Source organism: Mizuhopecten yessoensis, unplaced genomic scaffold (genome assembly GCF_002113885.1).
Source record: "Mizuhopecten yessoensis strain PY_sf001 unplaced genomic scaffold, ASM211388v2 scaffold11105, whole genome shotgun sequence".
Taxonomy (NCBI): Eukaryota; Metazoa; Mollusca; class Bivalvia; order Pectinida; family Pectinidae; genus Mizuhopecten; species Mizuhopecten yessoensis.
The window spans coordinates 90,582-112,193 of record NW_018408882.1 but is presented as its reverse complement, the minus strand read 5'-3'; the positions used below and the strand labels follow the sequence as shown (position 1 = coordinate 112,193).

Genomic DNA, 21,612 nt, shown 5'->3' with positions numbered 1-21,612 from the left:
GAGATGATATGCTGAGGGAGTAGGGTTGGATAGTTTGAGTTTGGTATATAGGGAGATGATATGGTGAGGGAGTAGGATTGGATAGTTTGGTATATAGGGAGATGATATGGTGAGGGAGTAGGATTGGATAGTTTGGTATATAGAGAGATGATATGCTGAGGGAGTAGGGTTGGATAGTTTGAGTTTGGTATATAGGGAGATGATATGGTGAGGGAGTAGGATTGGATAGTTTGGTATATAGGGAGATGATATGGTGAGGGAGTAGGGTTGGATAGTTTCACAAGTAAATGTAGGGAATAGTAATGGAGGGATAGAAATGGTTTTACATAAATGAATAGAGTGAAAATTCAAATTTGTATTTAAAAAGGTGGAACAAATGTTTATAAAATTGTTTATTTTCAATACTAAATTCTGAGATTGACCTCTCAAATGCCTGTTGCTAACTTCTCAAAGGACCTTTTATAAGGTAAATTGGGCTGTTTGTAAGTATTTCCAAAATTGTCTCAATTTCATTCTGAATCTGATTTTCAGTTTATATTTTCGTTGTTGGGAGGGATCTTAATGGTTTAAATGGTAGACTTTCCGTGATATACAGAATATTTTTGATTTAAAGCAGGGCATGTTTACATTGGCATTTTTTTATTTGTTTGATATTTTCAACGTTGTATACAGGGTGTGTTTTCGGTGATCTGCTGTCATTCTGAGGTATACCTGTTTGTGAGGATAGAAAAGGTGTTACAGGGCCCACTGTCCCAGGCCACTGAAGCGTACGTCAAGGTGGGCGAGCCAAGTCGTAACGCCACCAAACAGTACAAACAGATGAAACAACTGTGCAATAACATAGGACATTATCGAATGCCGTTCGGTTGGGCGGCAAGGTAATAATCATTTTGCCCTCATGAAACATGATTGTCTCAGGGAAACAAATGATCATGTTTCCCTATGAAAGTGACAATAAAAGTTTAATAATACGAAAATAAAGCAATAATATGGTCTTAAACTTTGATCCCTCCCTGAGAATCTGTCACGGGGAAATATTCCTTACTCCATGAGGGATATTGAAACATTAGCATGTATGATGTTGTGAATCTATAATATTTTGTTCTCGGATGATTTTAAGTTTAAAAATTGAAGGAAATATTTTAAGCAAGCCTGCGATAATTTTAAGGAAGTGTTACTAGCCAGCAAAGCTTCCTTCTATGTCCGACATGATAATTAATGGCAGAAATAATTGTGATTTCCTTTTGTTTATTTGTGATGTTCCATTGTCAGACAACTGGTGTCATCTAAGTATGGTCCGACTGAGCTTAAGGTCTACAGACACGAGGGGTCAAAACTATCGGAAGAAGATATCATCAAACATCTTCAAGATCTCAGAAAGTAAGAATGGATTGTAAATCACACCAAATTCTGCCTTATAGAGTTTACATATAAGTAGTACAGTATCAGTAATTATGAAATATTAAGTCTTATTGGTTATAAAATATTGCGTATAAATTACATCTTTGGATGTAATTAAAGAATTATAGCTTCCCAAGTTTGAATATTTAAAAACAAGGGAGAAAAATATAAAAAATAAAACCCCACAGGAGTGGAGCTCAAAACCAATATGTTGTCAACCTTATACTTAATCAATATTATAAATATTATAACTACACGAATTTGCAAATATCCACAATTTCATCTATCGTTATTCCAATTAACAACTGCTAATCCCTTCTCATGTCACGCGTCACACATCCTTATGTACATGTTAAAGTTGATTCTCTTTAATATTTCTACTGAAAACACATATAAGATGCATCTTTTTTGTTTTAGACCAGAAAAACAGGGGAAACTACAGGAAATTCCAGCTACATTTAAAATCAGTCTCCACAAACTCGGTGTTGACCAGCCTCTGTCAAGTAAGTATTTGGTCAACATATCGGTGTTCTCTAATGAGTGGTGGTTTGTGATCATGTTTGTCTAGCTGTAGATAGTTTAATTAAAAATGTTCTTTTGTCTGTGTAAATATTTGGAGTCATGCCCTACTTCAGTTTTAAAAACTGCTTGAGCAACCAAATTTGGAGTCTAAAAAAACTTTCCAAAACAATGTGACTTTTCAAAAATATTAAAATATTAAGTAGCATTTGAACTTGCAACTCTTTAGCTTCAGTAAGTAGCATTTGAACTTGCAACACTTTAGCTTCAGTGTGATAGTCTACAAACAGACAGATGACCCAGAGGATAGTCTACAAACAGACAGATGACCCAGAGCTGTTTGACTACAGATCTAATCCACTCATACCGAAACAGAGTGTTTAAGCATTTTAAAACAGTAACATCAATATGTATATCAATATGTTCTTACATATCTTCAATAAGATTCATCAGTTGTGAAATATGTAATATCAAAGTTTCACTTTATACACAAACAATGTACATATTAAATGTGTCACAACGTTTCAAGACCGACTGGTCCCTTTGTCAAGCTATGACTGAATGAGTGATTTGTATTGTTTACCTGTACAACGATGTGACAAAATTGAATATTTTTCATGTCACTCGACCCGGGACGTTTCGCCTATCGATAGAAAGTGTATACACACTGTATCGAATAGCTTACGTAGTTACATTGATGAACACAATTGAAAAATAGCTGATATTGAATTCTTCTTTTTTAAACTGAATTTCAGATTCATTAACAGCATCACTGATGCCCGTGAAACCGTTCCCTAAGCCACCCCCAGACCCCCCTGCGGTGGAGATTGACGAGTTCGTGCCAGACAAGGGACACTTATGTGACACCTTCGACAGCTACACAAATAACCTGTATGTCTACCCCTTCAGTCTCAAGTACGAACATCAGAAATCCTTCCCTAAGGCACGTAACATATCTTGTTGTGTCGAAGTTCGGGACTCGGATGAGGATGGAGCCATTCCGTTAAAGGTACATCTACATACTTAAGGCTACATGCTACCTTAATACTGTCTCTGATGTCTTTATTGGAGTTTGCTTCCTTTAAAATTTTGCTTTATCGAAAATTTCAGGATTGGTCAAGTGTTATCAAAAGACGGTACCTTTTCAAGTGTGTCTAATTCATTTAATTTTCCTGATATTACCTAGACAGGAAAGTAAGTGAAGTTCCGATTTAACTTCATTTAATAGGTATAGTTTACTTATATTTCACAATATTTGTGTTGCTATGAATTTGTGAAGAATGTAAATCGTGATATCGTATATCACACAGCGGTATCAAATATTACACAAATAATTCTTAAAGACACATTTTAAGAAATAATATATACATGTTCTTGGGCAATGTAAAAACGTTGATCCCGTTTGAATAAAAATCGTTGCAAATAAGTTGTGTGAAGCAAAAATGCAATTTACATTAATTACACATCTAATTGAACATAACTTGTTGATCATATCCATAATACATGCGTTATTACAAATACTCATTATGTTTGTAAAAACATTCTTCAGCACATTTTGGTGCTGGAAGATTTCTCTTCATAAACAAGGGAAAAAATGTTTATATATATACTTCAGTTATGATATGACTGCATTTATTTAGGATTGGCTACTTTGTAATCTGTCTGGTAACTTACTTTCCAAATAATGACAATAATAATGAGGTTTTTTTCTGGAATGTTAAGAGTTCCTGTATTTGTATGTATGATGTTATTAATGAATAAAGCTGCTAATTTTGTGTGATTTTTGCTGCCAGTGTATCTATGCGCGGCCAGAGATTGGGATTTATACTACAGTGTCCAGTACCGCTGTGCTACACCACCAGACCATGCCAGACTTTCTGGAGGAGGTACGATTATAGAGATGTCTCAGTGTGTAATGTTGACAACAAACCAGGGGATTGTTGTTCCTTTATATATGATATTCCAATTAATTAGGATATTTCACCATTTATACTCTTGTCTAATATGCTTGTGAAAAATATTGTAATTCTTAACTGAAATGACTTGTATAGGGAATCAAAATGATTACTCGAAGACAAAAAACACAACAAAAATGTTTCTAAATGTTCTTGTATTTTACAACAAAAAAAAGAATGTTTCAGGTATCACAACCTAGTTTTTCCCTCCGACCCTAACAACTTTATCTCACCTGAATGCACTCCATCCAGTGTTTGGATAGGTTTGTATCCAAACCAAAGTTAAATCCCATATGTGTTGAGGTGTTTGGTGAATTTTTTAAATTTCTTAACCATATTTTTTTCAGTCATGTTACCTGAAAGGTACATTTTTTTCTTGGCCTAATGAATATTGTGTCATTATTGACTTGGTAAGCTGATTTGGTTTCAATCATCTATTTCTGATATTTGGTTTGTGTTTTACAGATGAAGATAGCCTTACCCATACAGTTAACTGACCGTCATCATCTACTGTTCCGCTTCTACCACGTCAGCTGTGAGGGGTCAAAGTCCAGTATTCGGTCATCCAATACGTCACAGAAAAAGAAGGATAACATTGAAAGTCCTGTGGGATTTTCCTGTCTACCCATTCTCAGTAGTGGACGGTATGTATTAATAAAATCTGTTACCTGTAACTGAGCGAGATTAGGTTATCTCAGTTGAGGGCTAGGATTCTGTAACAAAATCTCAACCGAGGCGTAAGCAGGTATACAGGTACATCTAGTTATTGTCTGATGTAAGTGTCTACAGAAACAATAACAAATGTAACAGGAGATAGAAAATGCACGGCCAAACCGGGGGTCAAACCCTGGACCCTCTACACTCTAGACGGACTCTCTACCGATTGAGCTACCTGGTCGCCGACGATCGACCCAGTCAAGTTCCGCTACATTCATCCCTCCCTTTTTTAAGTCTTCGCCCCCCAAAGACACAACTATTTACAACCCAGGTCTTGGTATCCCCTTGTCAGGCACACACCAAATGCTTGAAACAAGGTTTGGTCACAGGCACCACTTTAACAGGAGATGAAAAAATGCAACCCAAAATCAACCCAATCTAGTTCCGCTACATGTTTATTTTTTCCCAAAAGAAATCCTATATCTTCAGAAAATATTAAAAAAGGGAAACAATTAATTTACAAATTATTTTCATTTTTCTGTCACTCCAATTCACAAATACTATTTATTATTCCTCCTTACTTTCAGCCTTTCTCTCTTGTTTACTCTTTTCATTTCTTTTATTTGCATGAAATATTTCCCAATTTCCGGATATAATATAGAAATAAACAAGTTTTGGGATGTAATATTACAGAGTGGCGGTCGGCGAACAGATGCTACCAGTTACAGTAAACCTTCCTCCTGGCTACCTGTCACACGAAGCATTGGGAGGAACACGAGGGGTGAGTGTACAGGGTACCATATAAGCGGCCATATTTTTAACCCCATGTCTTGTCGTGATAGTGAAGATCTTCAAACTGCTTTTACAAGGAATAATGTTGAAATTTCCAAAACATGATGTGAAACTGATGTTTAGCTGGAATAGGGGAATCTGAGGTTTAAATCGTATTTATCTTGTGTGGCCCCTTTTGGTACAGAGGGACTGGCTCAAAAGGGGTATTTTAGGCTTTGATCTTCTTCTTCTTTACCGTTTGAGGGATTTTTTCCAAACATGTCCTGGAACATCTTTGGCAATGTGGACTAAAGTTTGTATAAATGGAGGGTGTAACCCCTTTGGGTACAGAGGGGTGGGGCCCAATTGAGGAATTTGAGTTAAATCTTTAAAATCCTTTTTCTTATGTACCATTGGAGGGATATAAACCAAATTTGGTCCAGATCATTCTTGGGCAAGGGGGATCCAATTTGTTTAAAGGGAGAGTGTGGCCCCTCAAGGGGCAGAGGGGCAAGGCCAAATAGGGGGAACATATTAATAAGATATTATAATCCTTCTCCTGTTTGATTTGAGGGATTTTAAACAAAAAATGTGTAGAGCATCCTTGGGCAAAAGGGACTCAATTTTGAATAAATACAGGGTTGCTTTAAGAGGGCAGAGGGGCGGGCCCAATGGGGAAAATTGAGAGTAATGTTTAAAATCCACCCGAATTCAAGGGGGCAGAAAGATGGGACCTACTGAGGGACCAGTGTTGCTGAGAGACCGAGCAAATATTTGGAAATAGTTGCAGTGTTATATGTAATGAGAATATTTTACCATGGTTGCTTCATTATCCAGGTGAGCGATACTAGCCCTCTGGGCCTCTTGTTAACAAATAACATTAGACACATGATGGAAAATGCTGAACTGAGTCTATACGGCGGTGTCCATCAGAAACATGACTATATGATGCTTTGATAAAGAACATCATTAAATAGCACCGAAATTTGTATGCAGTGTATAATGTTTCAATTTTAAGGGCAAACAAATAATTTTGTTTTTCATTTGTTTGTTTGTTGCAGTCGTCTGGTCCAGATTTGAAGTTTGTGGATGGTGGAAAATGCATCTTTAAAATAAAAGTTCATCTCATGTCAACAGTTTACACAAAGGTAATATACAGGAAACAGAAAACAAACCCTGTTTGTTTTACTTATCGCCTGGGTGATTATTATGATGTATAGAAAACAAAAAGGAATGAGCAAATTTAGTAAACTATTTCCAAAATGAAAAAATATGTTTTCATGATTAAAAATCTAAATTGGAAGATTTGAGATATTACTACTGTTTTTATGGGGGTGGGAGATAAATACAGGTGATAAATAGAACAATTACGGTAAGGCTAGCCTCCTGCTAGAATATGGGAGATAAGTCATCTATCAAACAAAATAATTCACTCTAAAGTTTCTATTGAAAAGAAAATGTAGCATAGAACACATTGGACTGAAAAAATAAAATGTTACCTCCATTTTAGATAAGGCTTTTCACTTTTATAGAGGGAAAAAGAAAGAAAAAAGGCTGGTAATTTAAGATTGACTTTAAATGAGATTGATGAAATGATTTATTAATCTGAGGAAATATACTGTACACTGGGAAACTTTGCCCGGTTAACTTTTGCCCTTAACCCAGGAAATCAATTTTTGCCCATTGTTTACTTTGCTCTTCACATTTAATTACTGTATTTATTATGCTGTTGACTTATATTCGCTGTAATGATAATTACGCCCTTAGTATGGAGGGCGAAAAAGACAAAAATTAAACTGCAGTGAAAATATCACTGTATACAATAATCTTCCAAGGGTTTGATAATATTAAATGTATCCGAGGCATATCATCTCTGATAAATAGGAAAATAGGATTCTCCTTTGAAATATATTTGTGTATGAACTGGTGATGTTGGATGCTATCTTAATCCTCTTTGAACGTCAAAGATCAGTTCAAATTTGTAGCCAAATTAAAAAACAATCAGAATGGTGGTTACATGTTAGTTGTATAATGAATATAATACTTGTTTATTTTCAAGTACAGGATTTATTGAGCTGTGAAGACAAATATTTGATTGCCTGATAAATGTGCCAAATTTACTGTAACTTTTTAACAATATTTCTTTGTAGGACCAACATCTACATAACTTCTTTTACCACTGTCAAAAGATGGAGAACTCCCTATCCTCTGGGGTCGACCACGAAAGTCTCAACAAACTCAAGGTGAGGGTCAGGGAGCAATCTAGGTCACTGTCTTTAAACTAGGTCACAAATATTAAACTAGGTTACAAGGACCCAAGATTTTTCTTCATTTGTTGAGAAAAATATGTACTTCTTTTTGGTTGGTAAATGGGATGTGCATTTTGACCGATTTTAACCTCACTAAGTTCATTATTAATTGTGGTTGTTATATTACAAAATCCTGCATGGGGCCCCATATATAATATAACCTGTTAGGATTAACTGAAATATTGCAGCCTGATTGGCCAGTAATTTACTTATATTCTGTGCAATATTTGCTTTCATGTAAGTTTGCATTAACGTCTAAGAAAATAATTGTATTGTTTCTGATTTTTTTTATGAAAGATTCCAAAGGTATAACTTTTATTTGAAAAATGTATGAATGTATGTTATATAGAGACAGCATTTCAAACGTCAACAGTGCTTGTTATATAGAGACAGCATTTCAAACTTCAACAGTGCTTGTTTAAAATGTACGACAAGGAGATTAGGGTACACACTAAAATGTAGGTAGGGAAAAATGAAAACAGATTTTTATTTTTTTAATATATATATTTAAAAAAACAGAAAATTGGGGCCTAAGTGTCAGATGCAGATTCAAGTCTCACATAAATATAGTTATTCATGCATAATATTAGTAGTAAATGTTGATTGAAACACAAATCATTGTCTATATCAATTAGTACCTAAAGGAATGTTAACTTAAAGTTCAAAGTACACACTGAAACATGCAACAATAACAACTCATTAGGAAATACAAGGGATCAGGTCAAGTTGTCTTTTACACTGTAATTATCCTTCAGACATCAGTAACAGACATCAGTATCAGACATCAGTATCAGACATCAGTAACAGACATCAGTATCAGACATCAGTAACAGCAGCAGTAACAGACATCAGTAACAGACATCAGTAACAGACATCAGTATCAGACATCAATAACAGACATAACAGACATCAGTATCAGACGTCAGTAACAGACATTAGTATCAGACATAACAGACATCAGTAACCGACATCAGTATCAGACATAACAGACATCAGTAACAGACATAAGTAACAGACATCAGTAACAGACATCAGTGTCAGACATCAGTAACAGACATCAGTAACAGACATCAGTAACAGACACCAGTAACAGACATCAGTATCAGACATAACAGACATCATTAACAGACATAAGTAACAGACATCAATAACAGACATCAGTATCAGACATCAATAACAGACATAACAGACATCAGTATCAGACGTCAGTAACAGACATTAGTATCAGACATAACAGACATCAGTACCCGACATCAGAACAAGCAAAACAGACATCAGTAACAGACATAAGTAACAGACATCAATAACAGACATCAGTGTCAGACATCAGTAACAGACATCAGTCACAGACATCAGTAACAGACATCAGTGTCAGACATCAGTAACAGACATCAGTATCAGACATCAGTAACAGACATCAGTAACAGACATCAGTTGTAGTAACAGACATCAGTAACAGATGTCTGAGCTGCATGTATAGAACAAAAAAATCACCGTAATTATCAATTGAGTCTCTGTTATTATTTATCATATTAATGCACTAATGACACCCATTATTAAAAAATGTTCATGTCCTTATAAGGTAAAATTATAATTTTGAATTTGTAAAATGTAATTGGAAAATTTGGGTCCTAGAGTTTTTACTTTAGATAATTGATTGAACAGTAATACTAACAAACTGATTCCCTTATTCACCTCTTGACTAGAAAAAGTGGAGAATTTCAAGAAATGAAAGGTTTAAGGATATTCAAAACCTTGTTAGAGTTTAAAAATTTGATGGTATTAAGGACTTCAAGAACTTTTTATTTCTGTTGACCAAGTTGGCAGATGGATCGGCAAAACTGTCTGGAAAATTGCTGTTTTATTCCAGCAGTATAACATTATATTCACTTTAATTTTAAATGCCTACCATACAATGTGTAGATTGTCTGGCAAACTCGGCGGGAAGTTGAGAGTGAGGATACCTACTTACTAAACCATGTCAAGGTACCGATATGTATTCTAACTATATATACTCGGACAAGGAAAGCAAACATTATTGTTCCTGTTGCTTCAAAGGAAAATTATCTGCTTTACTGAAAGTTTCTGACAATAGGATCAATTTGACGCTGATGGAAAAAAAGGCTGTCAAAATGATATTTTTTTCCCCTGAAGATTCATGGATGTTTGTTTAATTGGAAATTTAATTACTGGTTGAATAAATTGTTGTTTTTTGTTGTAAATGTTCAATTATCTTTTATGTTTTAAATCCAATTTATTTTTGTAAAATGATTTTCGGAAATTTGATTTTGATTTGTAATTTTCTAACAGCATTTCATGTCATGTTTATTAAAAATTATTATAAGGATATATTTATATTGATCAAAAGAGATAATGAAAATTTTCGATGAAAATGTGATTTTAATTAACAGAGGATAATTTGTAAGTCAGATGTGTGTGCTTCAGCTGTGTATTTGTACTAACGATGTGAATTTACATTACAGTGTACTGTGACTGTTTTAAAAACTTTTTTCTTTAAGTGATCTATTTGAAAAACCTGTTCTCTAGAATCTCATTTCTTAACTTCATATATTCCTTGAAGAATCTGAAGAAACCAAATATTACAATGTTAGATGACTGTAAAGTGTTTAATAATTTACTGCTAGCATAATTCAGTGATTTTGCAATGAATAAAAAGAGATTTTGTAAGCTGGATTTTAATTGGCTATACCATGTAGGTCAGAGGGGAGTCATCTCTAAGATAAAAGACAATAATTCTGTGTGCTGTAGTGAACAGGGTTGTGTAAACACTGATTATGATTTTGACTGGCATGTCATTTGATAAAACATAATTTTGTGAAAGTAAGCTGTGTTGAATTTAAAAGCTAACTGCTTAGAACTTTTTGAACTCTGTATGTTGACCTTTGACCTGTCTGTATATGTTTATTTTGACCTTTGACCTGTATATATGTAGATGATCTGCAAGCCAGCAAAGGACCTTGAGGAAACCTTCTTATTAAACTCAGTTAAGGTATTCGTTGGGAGGGTTTCCAGGGGGGAGACACATCCCGTTCACCCCCCGTCACTGGACCCAAATACAATCCTCATTCCACACCTCCTTCACACACTGTATGGAATCGCAGTAGATATTTTAAAGACTGGTCAAATATAAAAAAGAAAAGAAAAAAGCAATTCTAATGATAAATTGATGTTTCATTTAGATGTATGTGTTCTTTTGAATACATATACCATAATACAGAATATACTTGTATTTATGATTGATATCAATTTTGCTTTTTCATTTTTCATATTAGTCCTTTTTCATTTTAAAATTTTAAAAGTAGTTGAAATTTGTTTGGGTTTGGTATTGCTTTTGTGCACATTTTTGAGTAGAATTCCAATAACAAAAATCACAAATTTTCTCAAAATCTTTTTTTGAACATTTTCTCTCTTATTTCACAAATGGCACTCTGTAGAATGATAACACGGATGAACCCTTCCTCAGTTCACAACCAATGAACCCCCACCCCATCCACTAGTGTCTCCCCCTTTGACACCCTTACATGTTTGGACTGCCTTCCAGAATTAGCTTACACTTATAATTCCTTTGTCGTGTGTCATGTTGGTATTTTAATGTCTGATATGTCGGTGATCATCAATGTTTTTCTACATTTACAACTGTACTGATAGTATATTGGAATATATATATAAAAAAAAAAACTGTTTTAAAATATAAGAAAAATATTCAGTTTGTGATTATGGAAGCTAACAAAGCTTTAACAGCTGAATATAACTGTTTGAGACTGAGGCCATGTTTTTAGAGCATTGTTAGCTTAACACAAAACTTTTTAATAGATATTTGTATTTATCATTCAATCAAGATATTTAATGATTTGAAGAAGATTTATTGAGGTATTACGTCAGTTTTGAAACACACCTATTTTATATTTTTAACCCAATGGAAATGAAGGAAACATTGGTGATTTCGTGACCACTTACTAACACACAATAATTCTGTAATGTACTGATTATATACGGATTGTTGTCGACATTCTGTGTCAGTTTTATTGTCAATATCTGTATAATATATAAAATCTAATATTCAGGAGTTACGAAAAAGTATTTATATTTATAAGTGTATTTTAAACCGATATTTATGAAGTATAATTTTATTACATATGATATTCAATGAGAAATCATTGAAATCTTCAATATAATATTGACTGTATCATCCTAAAACTCTAGAGAATGTATAGTTTAGTTGGTATTGTTGGTTACACTATACATGAGCTGGTTTTACTATATAGGTCATTGTGATATTATATGTGACCTAGTTTTGCTATATAGGTCACAGTGTGTGCGTTTTGTTGTCTATACTGTATACATAGAACATACTTCTCAAGTCTCCCGAGTTTGGATGGAGCTCTATTTTCGAGTTTTTTTATAAATAGTTTCCTCTATGTCGTCCATAGAACGGCTATACATATGGCAGTTCATGATATCATTTTGTCAAATAGGGGCCATTGTTCGTACACTTTAAAATTGTCCTCCATGGACAATTTCACATGGTTGTCAAGTTGGCATGAATCGGTTCATTCTCATTGTTGTTTTGTACTGAACAAAGAAAGGAAGAAAGAAGAAAGAAAGAAGCGGCTTTCATTCTCATAGTTGTTTTGTACTGAACAAAGAAAGGAAGAAAGAAGAAAGAAAGAAGCGGCTTTCATTCCTTCTCCACCTTACACATTTTGTGGACATAATGGCTTCCTAACTTCTGGTCTTTGACTAGGTTCAAATCAAGGATTTACATGAAGCTATAGCACGTATTTACTAACAAAATGGGAGAGGATTTTTGTTATGGTTGGGAGTGAGACGGTCTGGATGTGGTGAAGGGAAACACAGCTTGCTGCGATGTTCGAATTAGACTAGGTCGATCCTCGTCAACCAGGTAGCTCAATTGGTAGAGTGTCTGCCTAGAGTTCAGAGGGTCCTGGGTTCAAATCCAAGTCTGGCCCTACATTACCCCCTGCTTCTGTTATAAAATTGGTGAGCTTGCCAACCCTGGTTTCAAGTGCTGGGTGAATGCATGGCAAGGCAATACCCAAACGTTTCTGAGTGGTACATAGTTGTGTCTTCGGGGGCAGTTTTTATTGACGAACTGTTTTAAACTATTACATGGATTTCAGAGACTCTTCTTTTAATTGAAATAATTTTTGTATGTGCAAATAGTAGATTTCAGATCAATAATATAATGAGTACAACCACAGTTACGCTACAGACAAGGACTTACTAACAAAATGGCAGAGGATTTTTGTTATGGTTGGGAGTGAGACGGTCTGGATGTGGTGAAGGGAAACACAGCTTGCTGCGATGTTTCGACCTCTTTTTTTGAAACACTGGCATGATAAAAGCAGGTGGACATTTTCCTAGATGAACAGCACTTTTTTTTTTTAATTCCGTCCGAGTTTGGCAGACTTTAGTTAACCTTACATGTAGTAGCCACATCGTTCTACGATTAGACATTTTTAGTGTTCTACTGTAAGTGTTGTTTTCATGTTAGGAAATGTCTTCTGTCGTTTTTTGTTAAGAGGAGTTTTGCCATTAGACAGCAAAGGTATAGACAGCATTTTGTCATACTATTAAACTTTTTGGTTGCAATGAAATTTCTTATGTTTGATGATGATGATGTAATTTTGCTTTGAGATATTTTTTTGAGCCCAGAATAGGATAGCCATACCCTTTAGGACAAATATAAAAAGTACAAAAGCTTTCTGATAGATCCTCTGGGTCTATTCTATGAAAAATATACATTTTTAAGCAGATATTTGTATTATTATCAATTATTTATGTATCATACTCCTATTTACACGAGAAAAAGAAAGTTCTAACATAAAAAAATGGTGACCGTCTGTGTGGGAATATTTCCAACTTAAATCCACATGTAGCCCAACGGCTTTGATATTGTCATAATCTAGCATGGATGAACAAGAGCAGTATAACAATTGGTCAGTTATCAGAGGAGGTGGTCAGCCTGTACTTACACATTATATGATTGGATGTTATCGCTTTTGACCACTCCCTCTTCCTGTCATCATCGAAAACCCTCAAATAATTTCCTTTCATGTTTACTGCTTTCATAAACAAAAAGATTTGGTGGCTGACATCAACGGGTGTTCAATGATGTTTCCAATTCAGATGTATACTGTCTTCAGGCATTAAGAGATATTACTGACTTTATTGGATTTTTCAAAGTAGTTCAGATTGGGAATGAAACAACCGACACATTTTAAAATTCTTACATCATGTTTATCACTGAATAGTCCCAGATGAAAATAAGAAATACTATTTTTTACAATTGAAAAATGAATAAAATAGATCAGTATATGTTAATTATAGCCATTTTCCTTGTACAAACACAGTACTTTTGTTGATGTCATGTACTTAATTTTACTACTTTTGGAGGATTTTTAGCAAACAGCTATTTTTTTGTTTTTGTTTTTTTGGCATTTTGCAGGGACAACTTGATAATCATGGGAATTTGATGCAAGAATTAAGTAGAAAAAATTGTTTGAATTTTTCATTCCTTAAATTTCAAAAGTTGAGAAGTCATGTTTAATGAGATTGACAATAGTTAATATTGAGTGAAAATATAATTACTGTTGTTTTATGTGGTATGTATCCTTAGTCATACATACATACTGTAAATCGCACTGTTTCGGTGAGATTTAAATTTCCGTGCTAATTCAGTTCAGATCATCATGAATATCATAACCTTGAAAATACTCACCACAATTTATTTTTCAATCTTTTCACTCTCACAGTGTTTTAACCATCTATCATGAGGGTGAACAAATCTTTCTGAAGTAGTATTTTCATTCTGCAATTTACAGTTAAATCATCTTAAGTATGAAAGCGAAAATAAAATTTCACAAAAATGAAGTGATTTACATAATAATGCTTGCCATTTTAGGAAAAAAATATACCCAGTGATATGATACTCCTATAGATATCATTTCATTTCTTTAGACTGTATCTATGTAGTGTACTGATAATTGTAAGAGTATAGGAAATAATTTCATTAAATATTTGGATGGTAAGACATTGTTGGAGAAATCAAAAGAAAAAGCCAGCAGAAATATCAATGTATGACATTTTCAATGACAATTTTGTAAATACACAATTGTGCTAAAACATACATGTGTGTGAATGTTTGTACTTATTGTTTCAGAGAGAACCTGCCTCTTCCATTGTAAATTTGTAGATGGGGGAACTTTATATCTAGACCCTCAAATGAGGTTCTACTGTAGAGAGCTACCAAATTATGTGTTTCTATGACGATTTTGTTTGTTTATTAATTTGTAATTAATCTAACACATTAACACATTGAGTTTGCCTGTTTCAGTCCCTTCATGCCTCCGATGTCAGCACCTACGTTAAGTTCCTGCCAACCATTCTAAACCAGCTGTTCTCCCTCCTGTCAAAGACAGAGTGTGAGGACGTAGCGGTCAACGCGGTCAAGTGAGTTATACCCTGGTCACTAGTGGTCATTAAACACTAAAAAAAAGGACATTAGCAAATATTTTATGAAAATATCACTGTGCCCTGTACTCCAAAACAGCTGAATGTATCTTGTAATAATATTACTTTTCTCTATACATCATCATAACCTTTTTTTTTCCAAAGCAATGGGGAAAAAAAATCAATTTTACATGAAATGTACTGAAGTCCAGAAGTTTTAATTTAGATTGCTATTCAGCTAAAGTATCCCTTAAATAAAAAAAAACCCATCAATATAAAAGAAACTCACAAATATCTATACATAAATGTATGAAACTAATTGCCTCGTACAGTTCCATAATATAACTGCTCTTCCTTGATGTCACAAACTGGACCCCTCGGCCATTGGAGGTTTCCTAACCCATTGCCTTACAAGTCATGACCGGTTGGAGGATTGTGTCCAGCTTATCTTGTCTCATTTACAGTGTTTTTCTCCTGGAGGGAGGGGGTGTTGTGTGAATCTCAACATTCTTCCTATATCACAACATCCATGTCCCCCCCCCCCCCCCCCCCCCCCTCTTTTATTCAATCCTGATGAAAACACTGATTTATACCAAAGCAAGTATGACACACTAACTGGCATCCTCTTTTGATTTCTAGCAATATTTTAAGTTTTCATTTTGTAATTTAATATGTATATTGAGTTCAAAACATTGCTTTCCAATTTCAGAGTGCTGGTACATATTGTGTCAGAAGTGAATGCTGCAGAAAGAATCAAGGCACTGAGAAATTATGTCAAAGTAAGTCCTCAGAGAATGTAGACAGATTAACAGAAAGGATTTGTAATAGAGAAATACTTGTAGGGGAATATTGTAAGTTATCATGTGTTGTGTGACCAGATATGATATTAATCTGGTTTGTAGGGTTTGTGAGTGGAATTTATTGTTTCCACTTTGCATTCATATTGACTCGGAATGCCACCTAGTGAACTTCACTATGTAGACAGATTAACAGGAAGGATTTGTAATAGAGAAATACTTGTATGGGAATATTCCTAGCTATTGTGTGTTTTATGACTAGATATGATATAAATCTGGTTTGTAGGGTTTGTGAGTAGATTTGTCATTTCCACTTTGCATTCATATTGACAATGAATGCCACCTGAACTTAATTTAGTGCTTAAGGATTCTTGAACCACTGCCAAAAGCTTTAACTATATTTTGGAAAACATGTTTTGGCATGACTGTTAGCTTTGATAAATCTTTTCCGGAAAAAAAATAATACCTTGCAGATCTTTGATAAAAAAACACACTAATATGACAGAAAAGGAAAAACATCCACAGCAGTGGTCTGAATTTAAAAGTGCTGTGTGCAAGAGCAGGATTTGAAATCTGGACCTCTGATCGTTTTATACTGGCTCCAACAAACTGAGCTACATTTGTTCTGGTCAATGGAATAACCTGATCCCGTGGTCAATGGAGACACCTGACCCCGTGGTGAATGGAGTCATATGATCCTGAGGTCAATGGAGTCACCTGACCCCATGGTCAATGGAATCACCTGACCCGGTGGTCAATGGAGTCACCTGACCCCATGGTCAATGGAATCACCTGACCCCGTGGTCAATGGAGTCACCTGACCCATTGGTCAATGGAGTCATCTGATCCAGTGGTCAATGGAGTCACCTGACCCCGTGGTCAATGGAGTCACCTGACCCCATGGTCAATGGAGTCACCTGATCCCGTGGTCAATGGAGTCACCTGATCCCGTGGTCAATGGTGTCACCTGACCCCGTGGTCAATGGTGTCACCTGATCCCGTGGTCAATGGTGTCATCTGACCCTGTGGTCAATGGAGTCACCTGATCCAGTGGTCAATGGAGTCACCTGACCCCATGGTCAATGGAGTCACCTGACCCCGTGGTCAATGGAGTCACCTGACCCCGTGGTCAATGGAGTCACCTGACCCCGTGGTCAATGGAGTCACCTGACCCCGTGGTCAATGGAGTCACCTGACTCAGTGGAGTTCTCTAGTGTTCTGCTTACAATGGGACATAAATCCTCAAATGAAATAGTTTACTAGCTATGGAATTTTGTCATTCGTAATGTAAAAATTGACACTTGTCCATAAGATAATTGATGGTATGACTGCATTGTTCTCCTGTAGGATGTATATAGATAAAAAAATGTTTACCCTTCATGATTTTAACTCCTTTAACCTTACGTTAACACTGAACTCTTCCTGCAGTATGTGTTCAAACCTGGGCGTGTCCCGCGGGGAAGTAAACAGCGGACCGTCCACGAAGAACTGGCCAAGCACTTAACCCAGATCCTCCAGCCATCCATGGCTGACCACTTAGTGGTCACCAAGTTCCTGCAACATTCATGGTTCTTCTTCGAAACCCTCATCAAGAGCATGACTATGTACCTCATAGACCTGGACAGAATCAAGGTATGTATACCTAATCAAGGCATGATTGCACTAATCACTCATCTTTTGAAAGACATCCTCCAGGTCAATATCCTGTATTTCATAGACAAACAAAATAAAGGTATATTATAAAAACCTCCTCAAAGTCATGACCCTTTATCTCATAGACTGACAAAATCAAGGTATGTTACTCAAGGTCATGACCTTGTGTCTCCTAGACTGACAAAATCAAGGTTTGTTACTCAAGGCCATGACCCTGTGTCTCATAGACTGACAAAATCAAGGTATGTTAATCAAGGTCATGACCCGGTGTCTCCTAGACTGACAAAATCAAGGTATGTTACTCAAGATCATGACCCTGTGTCTCCTAGACTGACAAAACCAAGGTATGTTACTCAAGGTCATGACCCTGTGTCTCCTAGACTGACAAAACCAAGGTATGTTACTCAAGGTCATGACCCTGTGTCTCATAGACTGACAAAATCAAGGTATGTTACTCAAGGTCATGACCCTGTGTCTCCTAGACTGACAAAATCAAGGTATGTTATAAAAACCTCCTCAAGGTCATGACCCTTTATCTCATAGACTGACAAAATCAAGGTACATTATAAAAACCTCCTCAAGGTCATGACCCTTCATCTCATAGACTGACAAAATTAACCTATGTTGCAAAACCTAATCAAGGCATGATTGCATAAATGACTCTTTATTGAACATAATTTATCCCTGTAGGCATGTGATTGATACCGTGAGAATAATTTTCCCTTTGTGAGCAGAAAATCCCCTGATAAATGTTAATTTCCTATTATGATTAAAATGGGGGAATTGTAAATCACTGTGTATCACTGTACATTCCCTATTATCAGGAACTATTATTGGCAATATCATATACATGTATAAGCGGAGGATTTCTTTTAAAAGTGTGTGGACCTTCGCATCTTTATTTCTGTAGATGCCGAGAAATGAGCGGTTCACTAGTGACTACCAGTTTCGTATCGAACGACTTCTACAGACCTTGGCACCGAACATCATACAGAAACATCGAGAGATGCCGCGGGAAACAAAAAGTGCCAACCTCAGTCTGGCCAACTTTGTCAAGGTATGAATACACAGCTTTTACCTACAACCCTGCTAAATTCTACGAAACTTTCTTAGAGACCTGGTTAATCTTAGTCAGTTTTAGTTCCATACCATTGTTCTGATTTAATATTTTGAAAATCCTTTTAAAAAGATTGAATACATCTTTATAGTATTAGTAGAAATAAAGTTTGCTGAAGGAAATGAAAAATAAATCATAAAATGATCAATGAAAAATTGTGATTACCGGTAAAGGATGTATTCTACAAAATTAACTTAACACATTATGCCTGTAAAATACGGAATGTTTTTTTCTCAGAGTACTGAACTACCATGCAATTCGCTGTATTTATCAATTGGCGATGTAATGTCGTAAAAACCTGAAAATTTGGCTTACTGTAGATTTTATTTATCTGATTTTATTGTCTACTATGAATTTAAATTACAACTTCTTGTAATGGTAAAATAGACAATGCAATTATTATGCAGAATTTTATCAGTTGATTGCTGCAAGTATATTTCAAAATATTACCGAAAAATCATAAAAAAATTGCAATAAATGGTCGCAACCTTGGACTGGTCTTGGATTGTTTCCATGTATAGTGAGCACCCATATCATAATATTATCATTTTCCCTAAAAGAAAGTGTGAAATATACACAAATATTTACGGTATCTCATCCCCTTACCCCATCCCACTATCCTCTTAAAAGTTCACAAAGATTTCTTTAGAAATTAAGATTATTTTTTAATTGCAGATGTGTTTTACACTGATGGACCGAGGGTTTGTGTTCCGACTGATCAGCAGCTATCTAGAGAACTTCGGACCTGGAGATTCCAAGGTAAGGACAGAGGTCAATTCGGTCGTATGTTTCGGAGTCCACTACAGACAATGTCTCTTCCCCGATCAGACGTGAAAAAGTTGGGGTCAGCCGCCCGACCACGTGGGTTTTCTCTGGGTACTCCGGTTTCCTCCCACACTAAGACCCCGTGAGCTAACATCCGGGCCAACAAGAGTGATTAATATAAGTTGATTAATAATAATTTGTGTTAGAGTTGTCTCCCTTGAAAACTAATGATATATAAGAGTTACATGAATGTTAAAAAAGCATGTATTTTTGGGCAACCGATGTCATAAATCAATTAACCATATCCAAATTACATTGAAAAAAACCCATATCATTAATAAGAAAATGTTAATTGTTTGTCAGATTTCTGTGTTTTCTGAATTTAAGTTAACCTGATTTTCCCTTTTTATAGACGCTGCAGGAATGTAAATTTGACTTCCTGCGGACAGTGTGCAGCCACGAACACTACATCCCATTGTCTCTTCCTCTCATGAGGAAAGGAATGATTAAGACATTCAAAGGTGAGTAGCCTCCCTTCACGGATCACTCTTCTACATTAACTTAAATGACAACTAATGTAACAAATTAATTTGAACCTAGCGTTCCTTTAAAGCTGTGTGGAAAATTTTAGATGCTTTTGCAATCTTTCCTGAGCATTTTTTTTCTTCAAAATCAGCTTGTTTATTATGTTAATAGTTGGCTGCTGTCAATTTCAGTTAAATTCATGAGGAATGCTTTTATTAATGAAATAAATGCACATTTAACAATATTTTTACTTGTTACACTTATAAATTCCTTAATTTAATACTTTCAGTTTAATCATTGTTAAGATACTGTTATAATGGAGTTATGTCCCTTGATCCTTTATTCCTAGGTTGCACAACACTAAATCAATGAGATTTACAGCAAAAAGTAATTCTTTAGTAAAATATATTTTGTGTATTCAATGAACATAGAGTTATGTCCCTTTATATGTCATAGTAAATATACTCAATTTGTGGTACATGTATTCTCAAATATGTTGGCTTGTTTTCTTCACATATTTAATAGTTTCTTCTGGTTTTGTAACTGGTTCTTTAACTGAAATTTGCCAAAATCTAAATATTATTTCAATATTGAATGTTGATGGTTTGGGGAAATTTGCAGTCTGCATGCCTGACACAATATAACGTGATTATTGTCATTTGATAAATATAATTTCTATATTGGTGTTATTACATGTATTTCACACTATAATTAAAAACACTATAAAATTTGCCTGGGTGAAGAATTTATTTATTTATCAATATTGATTATTATATATTGATTACATTTATACACATCAATTATACTGATCAAGTATTTGCATGGTATAGAAATTCATCTGCTACCCAAGGTTGATTTTCTCTGCTTTTCTTCTTGATGGATGAAGATAAGAATGGAAGTCATCCTTAGGTATCTGATATAGAGATATGAAATCAATTTTATCTTCTAATGGCCAAATATTTATAAATTACACTGCATTTTAGCATTGACAATACTGGTTATATATATCACTGCTTTCAATCTTTAACACTTTAATCTCAAATCCTGATGCTGAGTATCTCTGATCAAAATCACTTTCTGATAATTTGGTAGTGTTTCAACTCTTGTAGACAATAAATTTGCTGACGGTTAAGTTCTCTTTGTTTTAGTGTCATGTTAAATCCTCTCTAAAAGAGTTACCTCCCCTTAAAACTCCCCCTTTAAAGAATTATTTTCCCTTTAAATATAACTGTAATGAAATCTATGAATTTACACACCATATTAAAAAAAAAAGTTTCATAGGTTTATTATGTCTAGTCCTTTTTTCTTAAATATTTTTCACGACTAGACATAGAGATATGACAAGCATTCTGTACCTAGAGTAAATACAAATAAAAATGGTGATAATTCCTTCAGTTTAATTCATACTTTAGGAAAAAATACATTTAAGTTTGATTTACAAAATTTGACAATGAAATCATTTATACATTTCTAATATCATGAAATTCAACATAAAATGATCATTCATGTAAATTACAATGCAGGGGGAAATATGTGAGTCTTAATTCGTACATTTTACAATGTACCGACATTAAATAAAAAGCGTTTGACTTTGAAAATAGTATAAAAGTTAAATGCAACATTTCTCAAAATAACTGTAAAAAAATCTT

General features: G+C 34.8%; 1 protein-coding gene across 9 annotated transcripts in view; it reads left to right on the top strand.

The window, feature by feature from the left end:
- The window catches only part of LOC110465901 (dedicator of cytokinesis protein 11-like), a 143,552-nt gene that overhangs the window by 59,443 nt on the left and 62,497 nt on the right, over nucleotides 1–21,612 (top strand). For all 9 annotated transcript variants that reach the window (XM_021522049.1, XM_021522046.1, XM_021522048.1 and 6 more), the window contains exons 12-26: nucleotides 673–878; nucleotides 1,273–1,380; nucleotides 1,819–1,904; nucleotides 2,676–2,929; nucleotides 3,714–3,806; nucleotides 4,341–4,519; nucleotides 5,226–5,313; nucleotides 6,365–6,451; nucleotides 7,454–7,546; nucleotides 14,991–15,106; nucleotides 15,816–15,885; nucleotides 17,332–17,535; nucleotides 18,467–18,613; nucleotides 19,349–19,432; nucleotides 19,851–19,959. In XM_021522049.1, coding sequence (XP_021377724.1) covers nucleotides 673–878; nucleotides 1,273–1,380; nucleotides 1,819–1,904; nucleotides 2,676–2,929; nucleotides 3,714–3,806; nucleotides 4,341–4,519; nucleotides 5,226–5,313; nucleotides 6,365–6,451; nucleotides 7,454–7,546; nucleotides 14,991–15,106; nucleotides 15,816–15,885; nucleotides 17,332–17,535; nucleotides 18,467–18,613; nucleotides 19,349–19,432; nucleotides 19,851–19,959 — 1,924 coding nt within the window. The remainder of the gene's footprint in view (nucleotides 1–672; nucleotides 879–1,272; nucleotides 1,381–1,818; nucleotides 1,905–2,675; nucleotides 2,930–3,713; nucleotides 3,807–4,340; nucleotides 4,520–5,225; nucleotides 5,314–6,364; nucleotides 6,452–7,453; nucleotides 7,547–14,990; nucleotides 15,107–15,815; nucleotides 15,886–17,331; nucleotides 17,536–18,466; nucleotides 18,614–19,348; nucleotides 19,433–19,850; nucleotides 19,960–21,612) is intronic.